At 44.3% G+C, this 16,812-nt stretch overlaps 1 protein-coding gene across 2 annotated transcripts; it reads right to left on the minus strand.

Moving 5' to 3' along the window:
- Positions 1-803: 803 nt before the first annotated feature.
- On the minus strand, positions 804-16,707 carry gsnb (gelsolin b). 2 transcript variants are annotated; one of them, XM_063195535.1, is made up of 18 exons: positions 16,613-16,707; positions 16,324-16,392; positions 15,982-16,113; positions 14,823-15,020; positions 12,749-12,903; positions 11,785-11,940; positions 11,213-11,362; positions 10,470-10,559; positions 9,999-10,131; positions 8,708-9,012; positions 8,186-8,319; positions 5,100-5,195; positions 4,550-4,715; positions 4,014-4,188; positions 3,524-3,645; positions 2,492-2,569; positions 2,111-2,171; positions 804-1,915 (listed from the first exon to the last, which is right to left on the minus strand). In XM_063195535.1, the coding sequence occupies exons 4-18, from the start codon at positions 15,013-15,015 to the stop codon at positions 1,752-1,754; spliced, it is 2,178 nt and encodes a 725-aa protein (XP_063051605.1). In that variant the 5' UTR covers positions 15,016-15,020; positions 15,982-16,113; positions 16,324-16,392; positions 16,613-16,707; the 3' UTR covers positions 804-1,751. The 2 variants fall into 2 exon arrangements, with proteins under 2 accessions (XP_063051605.1, XP_063051604.1); XM_063195534.1 differs by having other exon boundaries at positions 14,823-15,023.
- Between the last annotated feature and the right edge of the window lie 105 nt (positions 16,708-16,812).

Raw genomic sequence — 16,812 nt, forward strand, 5'->3', positions numbered from 1 at the left:
CTCTGCTGATTGTCATAGGATACGGTGCAAGTGTAGATAGTGTAATCATCATCATTGTTTTTAGATAGTAGTCTTTAATTGCATTCAGAAGCAATTTGCATCTCAACAAGCCCAAGACAAACTAGATGGAACTTTTATCAGAAACTGGTATCAGAACTATTATGAAATTAAAAGCACTGCCGTTGCGGGACATCATTTATGTTCAGTCAATTTTCTGACCCATTTCATCCTAATGAACACATAAAGTCATCACACTGGTAGATTGACTTAGGTATAGGCAGGGTGCGATTTGTGTGTGTGGGGGGTGGGTTCTGATAATGCCCCTTTTTACACATAATTATAATCACTTTAATGTAATTCCATTGATATTGCTTAAAATCTGAAACATATCCCCCCTTCTGGTTTTGACAAATCGCACACTGGGTATACTAATGGTGTTTGAATAGGTATGGCGTTTGAATCCCACTTCATGAAGAGCCAGTTGAGTCCTGCTGAGGTCTCTCCCACTGGATGGCTTCTGGCCCAGGCCTTGAGAGTGCAGGAGCACTGACCCAGGAGATCACCCACTTTTAATTGAACACTGGCCGACCCATTGTCTGTCCACACAGTTACTCTCACTCCTTGTGCTCCTAGCTGAACACTATCCACCTGATCACATTCTTTCGCCACGCATAAGATCTGCCGGTCATACTACTGTTGTGGACATATTGTCCATGATCACACAGTAGAGCTGACCTTCATTGGGAGTGGAATGGACACATGCACATACTGTGATTCTGAATTCTAGCACATTCTGACAAACATCTGCCCGATGGTCTTCCATTTTGTTTGAAGAGTGAAGAGTTACAATCTGAGACTTGAAATATAAGTATCATTTTAATGTAGAGATGTTTGACATCAACTAGTCATTTTGTAACAGCTGTTTGCTCAATATAGGCTGTATAGATCTGCTTATAGCATTGTACATATACCGGTAACCACAACATGACTATGAAATTGTAGAGGTTTAAGGCAGTAAGTGAAGCAGTAACATTAACAGTCATAGGGGGCGTGAGTGTGTGTATTGCCTTTTGCGTTGTAGAGAAAACAATGCACTCAGCCTAGGTGAAACCAGTGTCAGTATAATTTCGTAACTGTTGTTTAGTGGGAGTTAACCTGTAGCAGCTTTAGAAACAGCATGACCTTGTATTGACGATGAGCATTTGACACTGGTTAGTGAAGCGGCGCGTAGAGTGACCAATGGATGGGGAGTTCTGTTTATGGGAAGTCTGTCTAAAACCCTGGGGTTGCCTGATCTGTATGGATACTTGCCCTGTAAACATATTCTATCCCTAATGCATACATACACACACACACAAAACATTCAAACATGTACATACATACATACATACATACATACATACATACATAAACACACACACACTGTGGTTGTCAAAAATGTCCTGCTCTAATCCGTCCCCCAGACCGCAGTTGACCCTGACTCAGGCCTGGTTCTGATCCGGTAGAGAACAGCAGTGCCAGACCAGGCCCAGATCTGAGATGCAGAGTCAGTCAACGCCTGGGGTGGGGTGGGGTAGGGTAGGCACTAGACAGAGATGTCAAAAACCCTGCTCAGAAGTGAAAACCTTGCCACGACTCAGCACAATCAGCTAAATCATAACTGGTCTTAGTTTGTGACAGGGTTTCTACGTTCTGTACACGGGACTGACACCTCTGGGTAGTGTGGGAAGCAGGGGGGGATTAGGGTCTGTCTACAGGCCGGCCATGGCTCTCTCCAGTGGGTCAGTGCTCCAGTACTCAAAGTCCCAGCCCAGGAACCAGCCTGAGAAGGTGGGAGGCTCGAAGCCCTGCTTGATCTTCACCACCGGGGTGCGGCGGTCCCGGTTGGATGGGTCCGTCTCAATGTAGCGGGACGCTGCAAAGATATGGAACAGATTGGAAAGCACATCGGTTATGAATTGGCTATGGCTAACATTTACCTATAAGGTAACAATTCTAACATTTATATGTGTATAGGTATTTAATATGTGTATAGGTATAAATCATTGCTGTGTGTGTATTGGTTTGAGCAGACATCCGCAAACACATGGATTTGTTTTAGTTTCCTGACCTGATGTCATGGCCTCTTTCTTCTCCTCATCGTTGGCTTCATTTCCGACCCAGACAAACACCTTCACACACACACAGGAAATGTACTGTATGTGTCATATGATTGTTTACCAAGCAATATTTCTCTCAGCTTTACGCATCAGAAGTTAATTTAAAGACTTTCTGTAAATGTACAATACTGTAATACAACACGTTTTCCTCTCTTTATAAGAGAGGGGGAGAATGCCTGTTGCTGGTAAATAGATAGTTCTATTTAATTGTTGGGAAAGCGCTGTCATAAAGATGTACATTTTATTACAATCACATATTCTGTTCAACCCCTCTTCGCACACAAACACGAGCACGCATACACACACACACACGCACACACACACAGTTCTACCTGATCCCATGTGTCCAGAATCATCACATCATCTGGGGCCAAATCCTCCTGTGTCATCTCACCGGGAATCTCTTCAATCTGGACAGGTCATAACAGAGAAGTCGATGACACACACACACCAAGTTTTACGTCACACACAGCAAATAATGATAACAGATAGGATTTAGCGAAACTCCCCTGGTCCTCCCTGATCTCTTGAGTAAATGTCAAAGTGATAAAACTGACACCTGTTGTTTAGGTAGATGCTGTGACAAACAGCGCTAAGGTGCCCGTACCATATACGGGCAGATTGCCCATGGAAGGACCTAGGCAGAAATATTCTAGTAAGGGGAGATAGGACAGGTACATAGAAATTAACGGTGAAGATTCGTAACGCAAATATGGCGTCTACCCGCACATCTCCCGCCTTTCTGGTAACAAGAGCCAATGTGCCTGCTGAGCTGCGTTGCCAGTGATCCAATCATCTGGCTGCATCGGCGCACGCGAAATTATGCACATGCTCAGTTGTGAAAAGCCGTTGCTCTCGTGCCGTTATGGAACTACTGCGCCTGCGCTCTGTCAAAAAAACCGTGAGAAAAGTGGCTCAAAAAGCTTTATTTTGACTCGTATGACACAACCAAGTAGTCTAGATTGATCAGTTTTTCACGGTCGTTTCAACCATATGGTTTTCACAACCGCTGGGTTCCCCTCCGTCCTATACTCAGTTTCCCCATTCATTTTTCCCATTGACTCTCAGATCTGGTCTACTTAATCGCGAAATAGCACTCTGAAGGTGTCACCAAGATGGCCGCCATATGTCCCCTCTCAATCTAAACTCTCTCCGACCTAGGTTTGAGTGTGCCCTGGATCATTTTCCAACCCTAGCCCATCTCTCTCTCTCCCACTCACTTTCCTGGCATGCCTTCCCTGTCCTGTCAAAGGCATATATAGCCTCGATTTTGTAAGCGTTTTGTGTTGAGATCAGAGTTTCAGAACAAGGTCACTGTAGGTGTGCATGACTGAGGTAATAAATGACAGGTGGAGAGGCCTCACCAGGAACTGTCCGGTCTTGTTGGAGCAGGCGAACAGTCGTGGAGGGTGCACGTCCATCTTGTTCTTCAGCCTGGCAGACGTGCGGTACTCGGCCTTGCCCCCGAGGGCATCCCAGAAGTCATCTGTGAGAACAGAAGGAACATGATGAACTTCAGTCACCTTCACTGTGGTTTACCTTGAGCTCCCATCTTCTCTCAAGAGCTGAACGCCAAGCTTTTCTGTTTTGTACACATGCTATGTGTACAGCACTTGTTAATAACACACATGTAGTAACTGTGCGTAAGTAAAGGAAATTTGTTAAGGATATGTTGTATTGTGTTTGATAGATAGTTTGTAAGAAGATATGACTATTTGAATCTGATATGTACTCCATTTGTATTTGTGCGTGTGTGTGTGTGTGTGTGTGTGTGTGTGTGTGTGTGTGTGTGTGTGTGTGTGTGTGTGTGTGTGTGTGTGTGTGTGTGCAAAATGTTTGATGTGTTGCTCGTACCTTCCTCATCCCCCTCTGCCACCTCCGAAAGCTCCACCCCGAGAATCTCACTGAGCTGTGTGGCTCCGCCTTTCTCCACATCGCTGCAGCCATGCCCCGCCCACAGCACCGAGGAGGAGGAGCTCAGCAGCACAAAGGCATCGTTGGAGTTCAGGTTGGCTGCCACGGCCTCCACCTACAGTGGAGACAGGTGAGGAGAAAAGGGGAGAGGAGAGGAGAGAAAAGGGAGGAGAAGAGGAGAGGGAGAGGAGAGGAGAGAAAAGGGAGAGGAGAGGGAGAGGAGTGAGTGGAGGAGGAGATAAGCCCAGTTGATGTCTACATGGTATCCCAAAAAATGTATGTACCTATATATATCGTATATATACATGTTTTAATTGAAAGTAGATGTTTAAGTAGAGCACAATGAAGTGTAATACAGACATAACTTTAGTGTTTTGTCACAGTGTATTTTGAAAATGTCAGCTATGAAAGTGTCAGCTACATGCGAGTGTAATTTTTTAATGTAATGTAACCAAGTCATCTGCACGTCGTCTTACCTCCACAGCGCGGGTGTTGCCTGCTGTGTTGGCCCGGACCTGGAAGAGGCGCGTGTCTGCGGCCTGGGTCTGGCCGCCATCTCTGGAGGTTCCACCCCGGTACACCACCAGTGGCTTCCCACCAAACAGGCTCATCAGCTGGGCAGGCTCCTTACCTTGGATCACCCTCACCTGAGGAAGCCGGCAGCAAGCAATACACACACACAAACACATAAATGCACGGAAACGCGAGCACACTCACTCACATAAATGCACGCAAACGCGAGAACACACACAGACACACCTTTTTAGATACCCAACTTTGCACATTACACATTTGTGCACTTTACACATTTTCTCATGTGTGCATGGTGTGTACTGTGTTCTCTCTCTCTCTCAGATATACACACGCACACACGCACACACACCTGTTTTTAGATACCCATCTTTTAGGACATTCCATTATAATGACAAGTTCCCATTCCCAAAATACATTCAACTGTATGCCAGTGTTACACAATTTATCCAAGGTAATCCCATCGGTCTGATCAGACTGCTGTAATTGGAGGACCTCACCTGCACAGCCCCTCCTCCCAACTCATCATCCAATTGTGCTCCCAGAATAGCCGACGCCCCCTTTTCGTCCTGGCTCGAGTCGTCTCCTTGCCTGTGGAAACAATGACAGTTGTTTCAGTTCCTCTCCAGGGTTTGCCATTTGCACCTGCAAACCGGCCAAATGCGGGTAAAACTAGGCAGTGGCTAATAATTTCAGTCTTCTTCAGTTGTGTTAATAGCACTGATCCTCGTGCTTTAGCACTTGATCTTCTGATCTTGAAAGAAGGCCACAAGAAAGAAATGACAAGAAAACTGATTTGTAGAAAAGGCTGGATGGCTAGTGATTTGGTAAGGCTACACAATGCAATGAAAGAGTTTTATTGTCATGTACTCATACAGTTGTTGATGAAAAATGTTTTTCACAGAAAATATTCTCAAAAAACAAGGTAGAAGGCCAGCGAGCCAAAAAAGTTCCTATCAACGGTTATTATCCATGCTAACATTTAAGTGCCTTTCACCCTTGCAGGCCCTTCCCAACAGGGGGCGCTGTCTCGTTGATGACATCATGTGTCAGGTATGTCCGCAGGCGGGCGGGCGTGCCCAGCCCTGTGCCCCTGGCTCACCTGAGGAGTGGCTCCTCTACACCAGAGATTATTTAAGTATATAGAGATATGCCAATGTAATAGGTTGCTATAGGCACCTAACATGACCAGGTTCCGGTCTGCCTCAAGGAGCGTGTCATAATACTCCTAGTATTGAATACACTGTGTGCAGAATTATTAGGCAAACATGTTTTTTGACTATATTGTCCATTTTATGCGTATTTTCTGCCACCAACCTTTATGAACATGAAAACCTATTGGATTTAAGCATTCCAGATCATGCATATATGTATAATAAGATGGGGGTGTGATCAAAGGAGCCCAACACCCAATATCCGGTGTGCATAATTATTAGGCAACTTTGCTTTCTCCTGGGAAAATGGGCCACAAAATAGATCTAACAAACTCTGAAAAGTCTATAAACAATTTTGAAGTCTTCCAGGGATGTGGCTCTCTTGAAATTGGCAAGACGTTGGTAACGTTAGCACAGAAGTATCAAATGCACCGTTGCAAAGTCATCAGTCTCACATGAAATGTCACTGCCAAAAATTTGAAGAATTTAAGGTGAAACTACAAGAAAAGTATTACCCTGCAGTGCTATCATATTCCAGAATGCAAACTTACATCAGGTGTCCAGAAGAACAGGTTGTTGAGCACTCAGAGACATAGCAAAGGTAAGACGGGATGACACCAGACAACCATTTAACAAGTTAATTAAGTCAAGACTGGGTCAAGAAATACCCTAGGACAGAGTTTTTAAAGGTATTATGGACTGGTGAAAGTGACTATTGACAGACAGGGTGGATGAGCCCATAGCTGGATCTGTGAGGGAAAAGTTTGCAACTTTCAAGAAGACAATGGTATTTATGCAGTATTCTGCTGGCATTTGAGTAGAACTCAGGAACTCATCTGAGTGTGCACATTACCGATCTAGCCATGGGCTCATCGATCTGGTCCATTAATAGTCACTTTCACAAGTTCATAAAACCATTGACAAAATTGTCTAAAGACCTTTCTTGACCCAGTCTTGACTGCATTTCTTGTTGAGTGGTCTTCAGGTTTCAACCTGTTTTACCTTGGTCATGTCTCTGAGTGCTGAATACAATGTTCTTGTGGACACACAATGTAGGTTTCAGTTCTGGGATATAACAGCACTGCGGGGTAATCATTTTGTGATAGTTTGACCTTCAATTCTTCTCAATCCGGCAGTTACTTTGTGAGCACAATGCATGTGACACTGATGACTTCGTAACGGTGCATTAGACGGATATGACCAATATCTGGGCAATTTCAAGACAGTCACATCCCTCTGGAAGACTTCAAAATTGTTTATAGACTTTTCAGAGTTTGTTAGATCTCTTTTGTGGCCTATTTTCCCAGAGGAAAACAAAGTTGCCTAATAATTATGCACACTAATTTTGCCCTGATATAGGGTATTGGGCCCCTCCGATCACACTGTCTCTTATTATACCAATATGCATGATCTGGAATGCTTAAATCCAATAGGTGTTCATGTCCATAGAGGTTGGTGGCGGAAAATATGCATATAATGGACAATATGGTCAAAAAACATGTTTGCCTAATAATTCTGCACACAGTGTAGAACAGTCCTTAGGTCTGCCTAGGTCTGCCTAAAGGGGGATTTACCCCTCCTCCCCTTGCAATAATAGAACCCGGAAACAATGGGCCAATGGAACCTCTCTGTCGCTCTACTCTCTCTGTCTACACTCTGCTGTTTATGCAACAGGACTCTAGAACAGAGAGAGGAGGTAACTGGATATCAGCACAGGATACACTACACACACAACCATCTGGTCACGCCTGCCTTCCCCTCAACACACACCTCTAATAGCTAACCACTATCTGTGTCACACCACCGTTGTTTGTTTATCTGGTGTGTGTGTGTGTGTGTGTGTGTGTGTGTGTGTGTGTGTTTTCCAGCTGGTGAAAATGTTTTTTTTGTCTCCTAGACTGTGGACAGATGATTATCTTAGCAGCAACATGTTCTCCTCTCCATCTCTAGATTTATGTTTGCGTATCAGTGTAACTATGGTAACTTGTCTCAGTGTGCAGGGAAAAATGGTTTGTTTCCACCTCGGTGTGTTCCCGAGTTGGTCTTAAGTTTCATCACCTTTTGTCTTGATATCATATTGCCCTCCGCTGTCTTCAAACTCAAAAGAATGAAACAGCGCAACACTGCTACAGTTATGTGAAAACCACTTTAATCTGTAGAAAACTGATTTGTACTGCAGCAGTGATGTGCTGTTCCATTTGTATCGTCTGAATTAGTCATGACATAATAGTCATTGACAGCAGAAAACAGAAACCAAACAAAAAGGTGTGCAGGTTTCATTTAGCCTTTGTCGTTGCTGTAACAATGAAATTTCACTCTGGGAGGGATGAAGTCTGTCTGTCTGTCTGTCTGTCTGTCTGTCTGTCTGTCTGTCTGTCTGTCTGTCTGTCTGTCTGTCTGTCTGTCTGTCTGTCTGTCCAAACTCACCAGATGTAGATGATCTGGCCCCGTCGGCCCCCGTGCTGGTAGCCGTACTGGACGATGTAACTGTCCCCTCCGTAGAACTGGCCATAGGTGGAGGGGTCCACCTCCACCTTGTCGGAGCCCTCAATGCGCCACACCTGGGAGAGGACAGAGAGGAGTCATGCACGTTTTCACATCGTCGTTGACGCACACTCAAAAAACTCACATGCATACAACACACAAATGTAAACCTTTTCTTACAATACACAAATGTGTATTGACACACACACTGAAAAAACAATACAGAACTTACAACACTGGCACCAATCTCTCCAAATGTATGGACAGACCCACCTTCCCCACATGGATACACATGCACATATGCAATGCATCTACGTACGTGTATATGCACATTTGCACATCTCTCTTTCTCTCTCTCACACACACGCACGCGTGCACACACACACACACACACACACACACACACACACACACACACACACACGACACACACGCACACGCACACGCGCACACACGCACACACACCTGTTTTTCTCCGCTGCCGTCGTCCATGATGCCGTGCTGCGCGGCCATGGCGGGGGAGTCGTGGAGGGCGGAGGCGTCGAAGGGCACCTTCTCGATCTTGGCGATCTTGTTGGAGACGTAGGCCTCGCCCATTCCCTGGGTCTCGTCCACGTCGCGCCACACCTTGAAGAACTGCTTGAAGAGCGGCGTCTCGCCGAACTGCGGTAGGATCTGCACCTGCGTGTGGCGCGGGTAGCCCATCTTGCTGATGAACTGCTCCGACGCCTTCAGCGTGGCGTGGCGCTCCTCCGTATTGGCGTCCTTTCCTGCGGCGGTGGCAGACAGGGCACACACAAGGGACACACACAAGGGCACAATAGAGGGTCAATCAGCAAAGTCTCCAATGGCTTACAACTTAACTCTTTCGGATAACAAGAAATGCATAAAAGAGAATGTTCAATGACCGAAGATAAAGTGGTTATTGCGAGTGTGTGCGCAAGATATCGCTCTTCTCTGCTCTTACTGCATGTTTGATGTTGCCTTTGTGTAAGGTAAGTAAGTGTGTGTGATGTTCTTCTGTGGCTAGTAGAGAAAGCCTCTTTAAAGGGGTATGCCACTATTTTGGGGCTTAATACAGTTTAAATCGTTGGCTGGGGTTTATATAGGTGGTAAAGTGTCTTATTTTTCATGTGAAGCGTTGTCTTGCTTTAAGACAAGTTAAAAGAGGGAGTATGTCGCTAAGCTAATGAAAGTCAATGCATCCATGTAGCATTGCTACATGCTACACGGATCCATTGACTTTCACTAGCTTAGCGACATGCTCCCTCTTTTAACTTGTCTTAAAACAAGACAACGGCTTACATGAAAAATAAGACATTTTACCACCTATATAAACCTTGGACAACGATTTTAACTGTATTAAGCCCCAAAATAGTGGCATACCCCTTTAAGTATGGGTGATATGGAATTCAAACCCGAAACCACGTGATTTCATCTATCTAATCATTAGGCCACGGCTGCTGCAGCCATGTAAGATATTATGTTCACTGCCCCTAACACTGTGTGGCTGTAGTCATCTGCACAAGCCAATTGCACTGATCTCTGCCATGGAGATACAGGAAGTCAGACGTTTTTTTTTTTTTTTTTTTTTACATTACATCGAATTTGGCAGACACTTTTAAACCAAAACGATAGTCATAGCCAACATCACTAGCAGATACAAAGTGCACAGGAAATATACAGAACAAGTGATGATGCTAAATAGAGTTTTTTTTGCCTAAAACATGAATGCCAGGTTGTAAACTCTGCTGACCTTTCCAGACGAAAATCTTGCCGTTGGAGCCATTGTCCAGGATGAAGCAGTCTGAGGACTCCAGGTCACTCTGGGAGAAGGGGTTCTGGTCTGACACCACAGTCAAAGACATGTCCCCACTTGCATTTGACACCTGCATGGTGAACAGTATCCAAAATGATTGACCATCCTTGCAAACTTACAGTCCATTAAATGCTCAACTCCAATATATTGCTACCACTCCAAATTATGAATTCACAGGATCAAAGGCATTTTTGTTTGTAGTTTATTACAAACCAAGTTATAGTATGTTATGGTTTTATTTATTTATTTTTCACACATCGGAGATTGTAAATTTATATCATATATGAATCCCACACTAAATAACACTAAATCATTTGCATTGTTCTGAACACTACTACTTACCTATTTGAGTGGCTTAGAACAGTCTCTGGAAATGCATTTATGATTATTACAGAATGAAAATGGCACCTTGTATAATTTGGCCATCTTCCTGTTGGAAACGTCGGTCTTCGTGTCTTCAGCGTGTGTGTCTGGCAAGTCAGGCTTTTCACCCAGAACCTGAAAGTCAGGTGACAGATTGACCGTCGGGTTAAAATGGCACCAGTCTTTATACAACTGAAAAATGAAAAAAGGTCGCACCATGCATAGGTTTCTTTATTACACAGACGCGTTTCGGCGCTCTGCCTTCCTCAGTGTGCCTCTGAGGAAGGCAGAGCGCCGAAACGCGTCTGTGTAATAAAGAAACCTATGCATGGTGCGACCTTTATTCATTTTTCAGTTTTACAATATTTTGGTCAGCACCCTTAAAAGGAAGAAAAAAACTGTTGGGTGACGCCTGCTCCAACCCTTATGAACCAGTCTTAATACAAAAATATACATTGTGATAATAAAACGAGTGCAATGATTACGAGGGATTATTTTTCTTGTTTTGGCATGAGCATGTGTGCACATCACCATAATGGCAGTGGAAAAGGTGTAGAGTGGAGGCCATAAAAATTGCACAAGTGTGTGACTGTGTGTGTGTGAGAGAGATAGATAGTCTCTCATGTGTGACTCATTCAGGTGTGATTTTTGGCAATTATTCCTGAGGGTGTGGAATGTGTTCATGCAACTGCTGCAAGTTTTGTTGGCTACATAATTACTATGGGTGTGTCTGGGATTTCAACACCTCCATGTGTGTGTGTGTGTGTGTGTGTGTGTTAGTCACTCACCTCCAGCATCTTCTCGCTCTCTGATCCCTCCTCGCAGATGTGCAGCTTTGCCCGTCCACAACGTTCGTTGTCACGGATACCTTTGGACACGTTTGTGGCCTTCAGTCTCTCAAAGCGGTTACTATGGGCGCCACACCACTGGAAGATCTCCTGTTCACGGTGACAAATTTAGATCAAACACCATAAGTACATAACCCGGTCTAGAGCTCAACTAATGTCAGACACGACAGGAAGATTGAGTTGTTTGATTTCAATGGATGATGCTAAGTTTTATTTCATGTAAATAGTTCAGTTTCAATGAGTAAAACTCTTCTTGACTAATCAACATGTAATTATTGGCTTAATTTTTTTAATATACAAGTATTACATGTTTTTAACTTATTTTACTTTATTGGGATGTTGTTTAACCTGTATGTTCACTTGAATAGCTCTGTTATTGTATGATGTGTGGGATGGTGAGGGTGGAGTTGCTAACCACTAACCACTATCTGTGTCACACCACCTTTGTTTGTTGATCTGGTGTGTGTGTGTGTGTGTGTGTGTGTGTGTGTGTGTTGTTGTCGTTTCCTCACATCTCCCAGGTCTAGGATGAAGACGTCTCCCTGGTTGAAGCTATCCCAGCTGACGGGCACCTCGGTTGCCCGGACGACACGCCGCCCCCTCACATGAAGCACACGCTTGACTTCCTCCTCATCCACCATTCTGAAGCCTGAGGCCACGCCACCTTTCTGCCAGTGGTCGTAACAATCAAACAGTCAGCGACTTTACAGCGCACATCGATAATGAGAACACCCCTTTTGAAAAGTAGCATCTTGAACAATATTTCAATAAGCCCACATGTTACTTCCAAAACGTGCATAGAATATGTTTAATAAAACATCTCTTGAGCTTACAAAACAAAAGTAAGGTAAAGAGTAAAATGTATTGTTCCATTTTTGTGAGTTCAGAATGAGTGCGTCCCTATGTTAAAATCCCATAGAGGGGTTCATGGTCTGCTTCAGTAGCTTCTTTTTTTCTTCTTTTTAAAAAACACAACTTAATTTCCCAATTTCTCAGCTGGATCTCATCATGTCCGCTCACCCTGGTGTTTTGCAACCTCGCACTAAGCTAACTTTTGCAAGTGTGATTTTGTGCCCACAGATAATGTAAGTAAGCGGTCGAGAACCTGCTGATGACTAACTGTCTGACTTGTTTAGATGATTAACCCATTGATGCCTGAAGCACCTGCAAAAAACGCCTGCTGAATGCATAAGACCTTGTTGGGAAAGTTGCCCTCAGCCTATAAAAACCCAAATATCTTAGTCTCTGATGCACATAAAACATGAAATAAATTGCATTTAAACCCTAAGACCCTCATCTTGCATTAGAATGTGTTCATTCAGCTGTAACATACCCACATTTTTATTAAAAAAGCTAAAATCTCCAGAGCCTGATTGCAGCGTATATGTGTCTCCAGGCACCAAAGGTCAAACAACATACTATACGAGTCATCAGGCTAAAATGGGTCAAATAACTCAAAAGGGGGATCCTCCTTACTCTGTACTTGAGTCCAGATTTGAAGTAGCCAGCGAAGGTCTTGGACTCATAGCCCTGGACCTCGCGGTACTGGATGGGCTTGCCCCCGAGGTAGTCGTCCATCTGGATGGTGAAGATGGCCGCCGCTCCACTCTCATCCTGCGTGCACTCCTCACCTGAGCAGTCAGACAGAAGACAATTATCACATTACATTAGACTACACTTAACTGACGCTTTTATTTAAATGGCAATTCCAGCCATGTTCTGCATCATCCCAAAAGTTATGCAACATCAGCAGACATTTCACAACACAGTAATAACTTTTGGGATGATAATCGGAGTATGTTAAGACAAAAAACACAACAACATGTAAACCATGTCCCCATCTGAATTCCCAGGATTTAGGATATAATATGTTGCATTGTCTGATACTGACAACCCAATGGCAACAACATTGATAATACAACTGCATGTTATCCTTTAAAGAAGCTTACAGTTAATTACAGGCTATAGATGGGTACTGCCCCTTGAGCAATGTGAGGTTAAATGCCTTGCTCAAGGCAATTTCATCCATGGATGATATGAATTCGTACAGCAACCATCCAATTCAAACAACAACTTCCTAACCATTAAGCCAAACATGCACAAGTGACAACCTAATGAGTCCAATCAATTAAGGACCACTGATCAGGCAGTCATTAAAAATGTATACAGTACATAGACAAACAATCATAGGCAGGACAGCTGCTCTGGTCCTTATTCATTAATCATTGATACAGCATAGTGTGGGGGTTCGTGACCAGGACTGGGAAATGAAAGAGCAAAGAGGTTTGCCAGCTACGTTTAAGGGTCTGAAGTCATGTGGTCCATCCTGAGCAAATGCTACAGGAGTACTATCCATTGAGACGATCAAACGAGGCCACTGGACTTCTTTTTGTCACTTGAAGAGGTTTTGTCTGCTCATCTGTCAGGCTTCCTCCGTTGTTTAATTCTGAAGTGGGAATCAGAAGCAAGGCAATCCTACAACTAGACTGTTGCTAGACCGTTGCTAGTTGTAGGAACTGAATCTTCACAGACCTTGTGGTGGTGTAAGAGTGTATAAGAGTGCCTGCTTAATGTCGCACCATATATCCAGCTTTAGATTTCTATATGATTGTGGTTCAGGCTTTTTTTTTTCTCGAAAACTCATTTCCTAATAGATTCCAGTTAGCTTTGACTTGTATGCTACCCACAATGAGATTGCCTGATGAAGGTCTAGTACCGAAACATCGTTCATTAAAGAAAGAACAGCGAAATGGTCAGTGTGCGGGAGTTTCTTTAAACTATTGCTGAGTGACCCATGGTGCCATCTCCGACGCACTTGCTAGCTGAGGTGTGCGAAAAAAGCCGAAGTTTAACGAAGTAGCCAGTAACACATGACATAACTACATGGAGACGTCGGTCCCACTCATAGACATGTGAAGTTACACCCCCTCCGGGCACATATGAGACCTAAGCATTGATCACTATGGATCCATTTAAATGTCTAATCTCCTCATCCCCTCCTTGTGCTTCTGGCCTTGTGATTACGAGGCAAGATGTCATTGACAACACAAGTTTTATTCAACATTTCGCAAAAAACGGAATTCAAAGGTCATTTTCTCATTTGCAAATCCCCCAAAAGTTGTTGACAGCGGGGAAACGTTATTGCTTTCTCCACTGAGGCGGGGCGTCAGCAAAACACGAGGCCACAAGCACAAGACGAGGACGGAAGGTTAGACATGAGATGCAACCTTTATGGATCAAGCATCTACAGTACAGAGAAAGACTGTGACATCTTATTTCGTGTATTTTTTAGAGATTAGTGCTATAGGTCCCATGGGGCTGACCGGAAGGGGTGTGACGTCCGTATAGGAATCCTAAGTAGCTCCCTTCTATGGGACCTTATATCCAAAAACAACCAATGGCAGTCCAGAAAAGGTCTCTTCCTGCCCTCCCATTGGCTGTTTTTTGGATCTTTGGTTACATGGAAGGGCATTAATAGAATCCTTATAATAAACACGTAGGCGACAGTCAGTATGCATTATTAACATGTGCATGCCCCCACCCGACCCACCTTGCCAGAAGTGCAGGTCGTACTGCAGGTGTCCCGAGCGTTGCTTGATGGTGTTGAGGACCAGGTAGGCGTCGCCGGAGAAGAAGGCGCCCTGGAGGTGCTGGGGGACGGGCGCCAGGTCCATCTTCTCGATGCGCCACACCTGCAGACCCGCATCCTTACCAGCCTTCTCAAACTCAGGGTGGTACACCATCGCTGCTACTAGTAGAGACAATAGAGAAGGAGCAATGCAGAGATGCAGGGGGTGTGTGGGGGGTGGGGGGGGGCATGTAGACAGACAGATCACATGTGTGAGGTGGGGGACAGGACACTGAGAGAGGGAGTCAGCAGTGTATGAATTATCCATGACAAACAGATCTCGTATGATGAAACATCTGCACTATAGCCCGACGGAATATCTTGCATTCTGATTGAGGTTTAAATGGCTCTACACACTGAATATGGCACCCAATGAAAAGTCTCTACTCAGAAAAGAGCCCATCAGTGTTGGAGGAAGAGGACTAGCATTATGCAGTGTTTCTGCTGCAGCTCATATGATCCACCGCAGCAGACTAGCTGACGTGAGTTCCCTGCCCTGAGGCTTGGCCTCCATTGTGTGTATTTGACTGTGGTTTCCCACACAGGGTGGATCCCATCTGTGTGGAGGTGGGGGTGGGGGAGCAGGAAAGTTAAAGGTGCAGCACAAGAACAGAGCGGAGCCCACACCCTAGCAGTGGCACACAGCCTTTTAATTAGCCTACCTACCTGTCTTAACCATTAACCCTCTCTCAACCCAAAATGTGGCTAAAATATGTCAATATGTAGCCTAAACATTGTAGACTACATAAAGTCATCTGCAAAACCTCTTGCCACCTGAGAGACTACATAACAAGTCATCTGCAAAACCTCTAGCCATCTGATAAGGAATTCCCCCCACGCACACATTCAATCAGCTGACAAAGTGGGTAGAAAGAGAGGCATTGTAGGGTCGCCACATCTATTTTCGCTTCCCTTTTACATGAATTACTGCATTTCATTTGTAAGCCTTATAAGTAAGATATGTCTGATATAAACTCTGGTGTAATCAAACTTCAACACCGTAGCAGGTAAACAAAAGAAAATTAACATGCCTCGATGCATAACAAAACGTTAATCGTGGCAAAGCGTGTGCATCAAATACCTTGTCAGAATTCCTGTTGTATGATAGTTGATTAGAGCCGAGCGATAAGGTGACAGCTCCACTGGGTTTCAGAGGCGACTCCCTTCTACAGGTATGCTTCCTCCTTCAAATAGTAGGCTACCTGGATCTGATCTTGTCCCCGCCCCCAAAGTCAGATGAGATGGAAAACAACAGCATTTTAACATTCATGCACAGCATTTTAGTATTTTATGATAAATCAGTTCATGTTAACATCTTGGGGTATGAATAAACAACCTTGAGTTTGACCAATGCCCTGCATCTTAGCCATAAGAGCAATAGCCGGCCTAAATAAATTCATGTAGACTTTATCCGGATACCTACCTTTTATGGAATCAATGTGCAGTTGTAGCCTACTGTAGGTGGATGGAAATTGCAACCAACTTGTCTGAACTGGGAAAGAGAGGCAGGTTGGAAGATGTTTTGAAACAATCCCGATTTGCGCAACGCTTGACAGCTACGCCCGAATAGGCTACTCAATTTAACGGGCATATACATAGGCTAATATCTTTGCATATGATAAAAGGTTAAACAAATCAACAAATTAACAACACAGCACTGAAATGACAACTAAAGCATTTGAATGAGAAGAGATAATGCAGCGTCTACATACCGGGCTGCGATGCTCCTTTGCCAGAAGTTTATTGTAAAGTGCGTATAATTTGTATGGAATGTTCAAGGGGGCCAAAGGAGCCTCTAGATTGCGAAATTTTCAGCTGAGATTGCATTCACTCCGGATAACCAAGACGCTGAGGTTAATGATGACATTACTCGGGAACGCGCTTGCAGTGCCCTGTCAGGTTGATGCTGGAG

Source organism: Engraulis encrasicolus, chromosome 3, assembly GCF_034702125.1.
Source record: "Engraulis encrasicolus isolate BLACKSEA-1 chromosome 3, IST_EnEncr_1.0, whole genome shotgun sequence".
Taxonomy (NCBI): domain Eukaryota; kingdom Metazoa; phylum Chordata; class Actinopteri; order Clupeiformes; family Engraulidae; genus Engraulis; species Engraulis encrasicolus.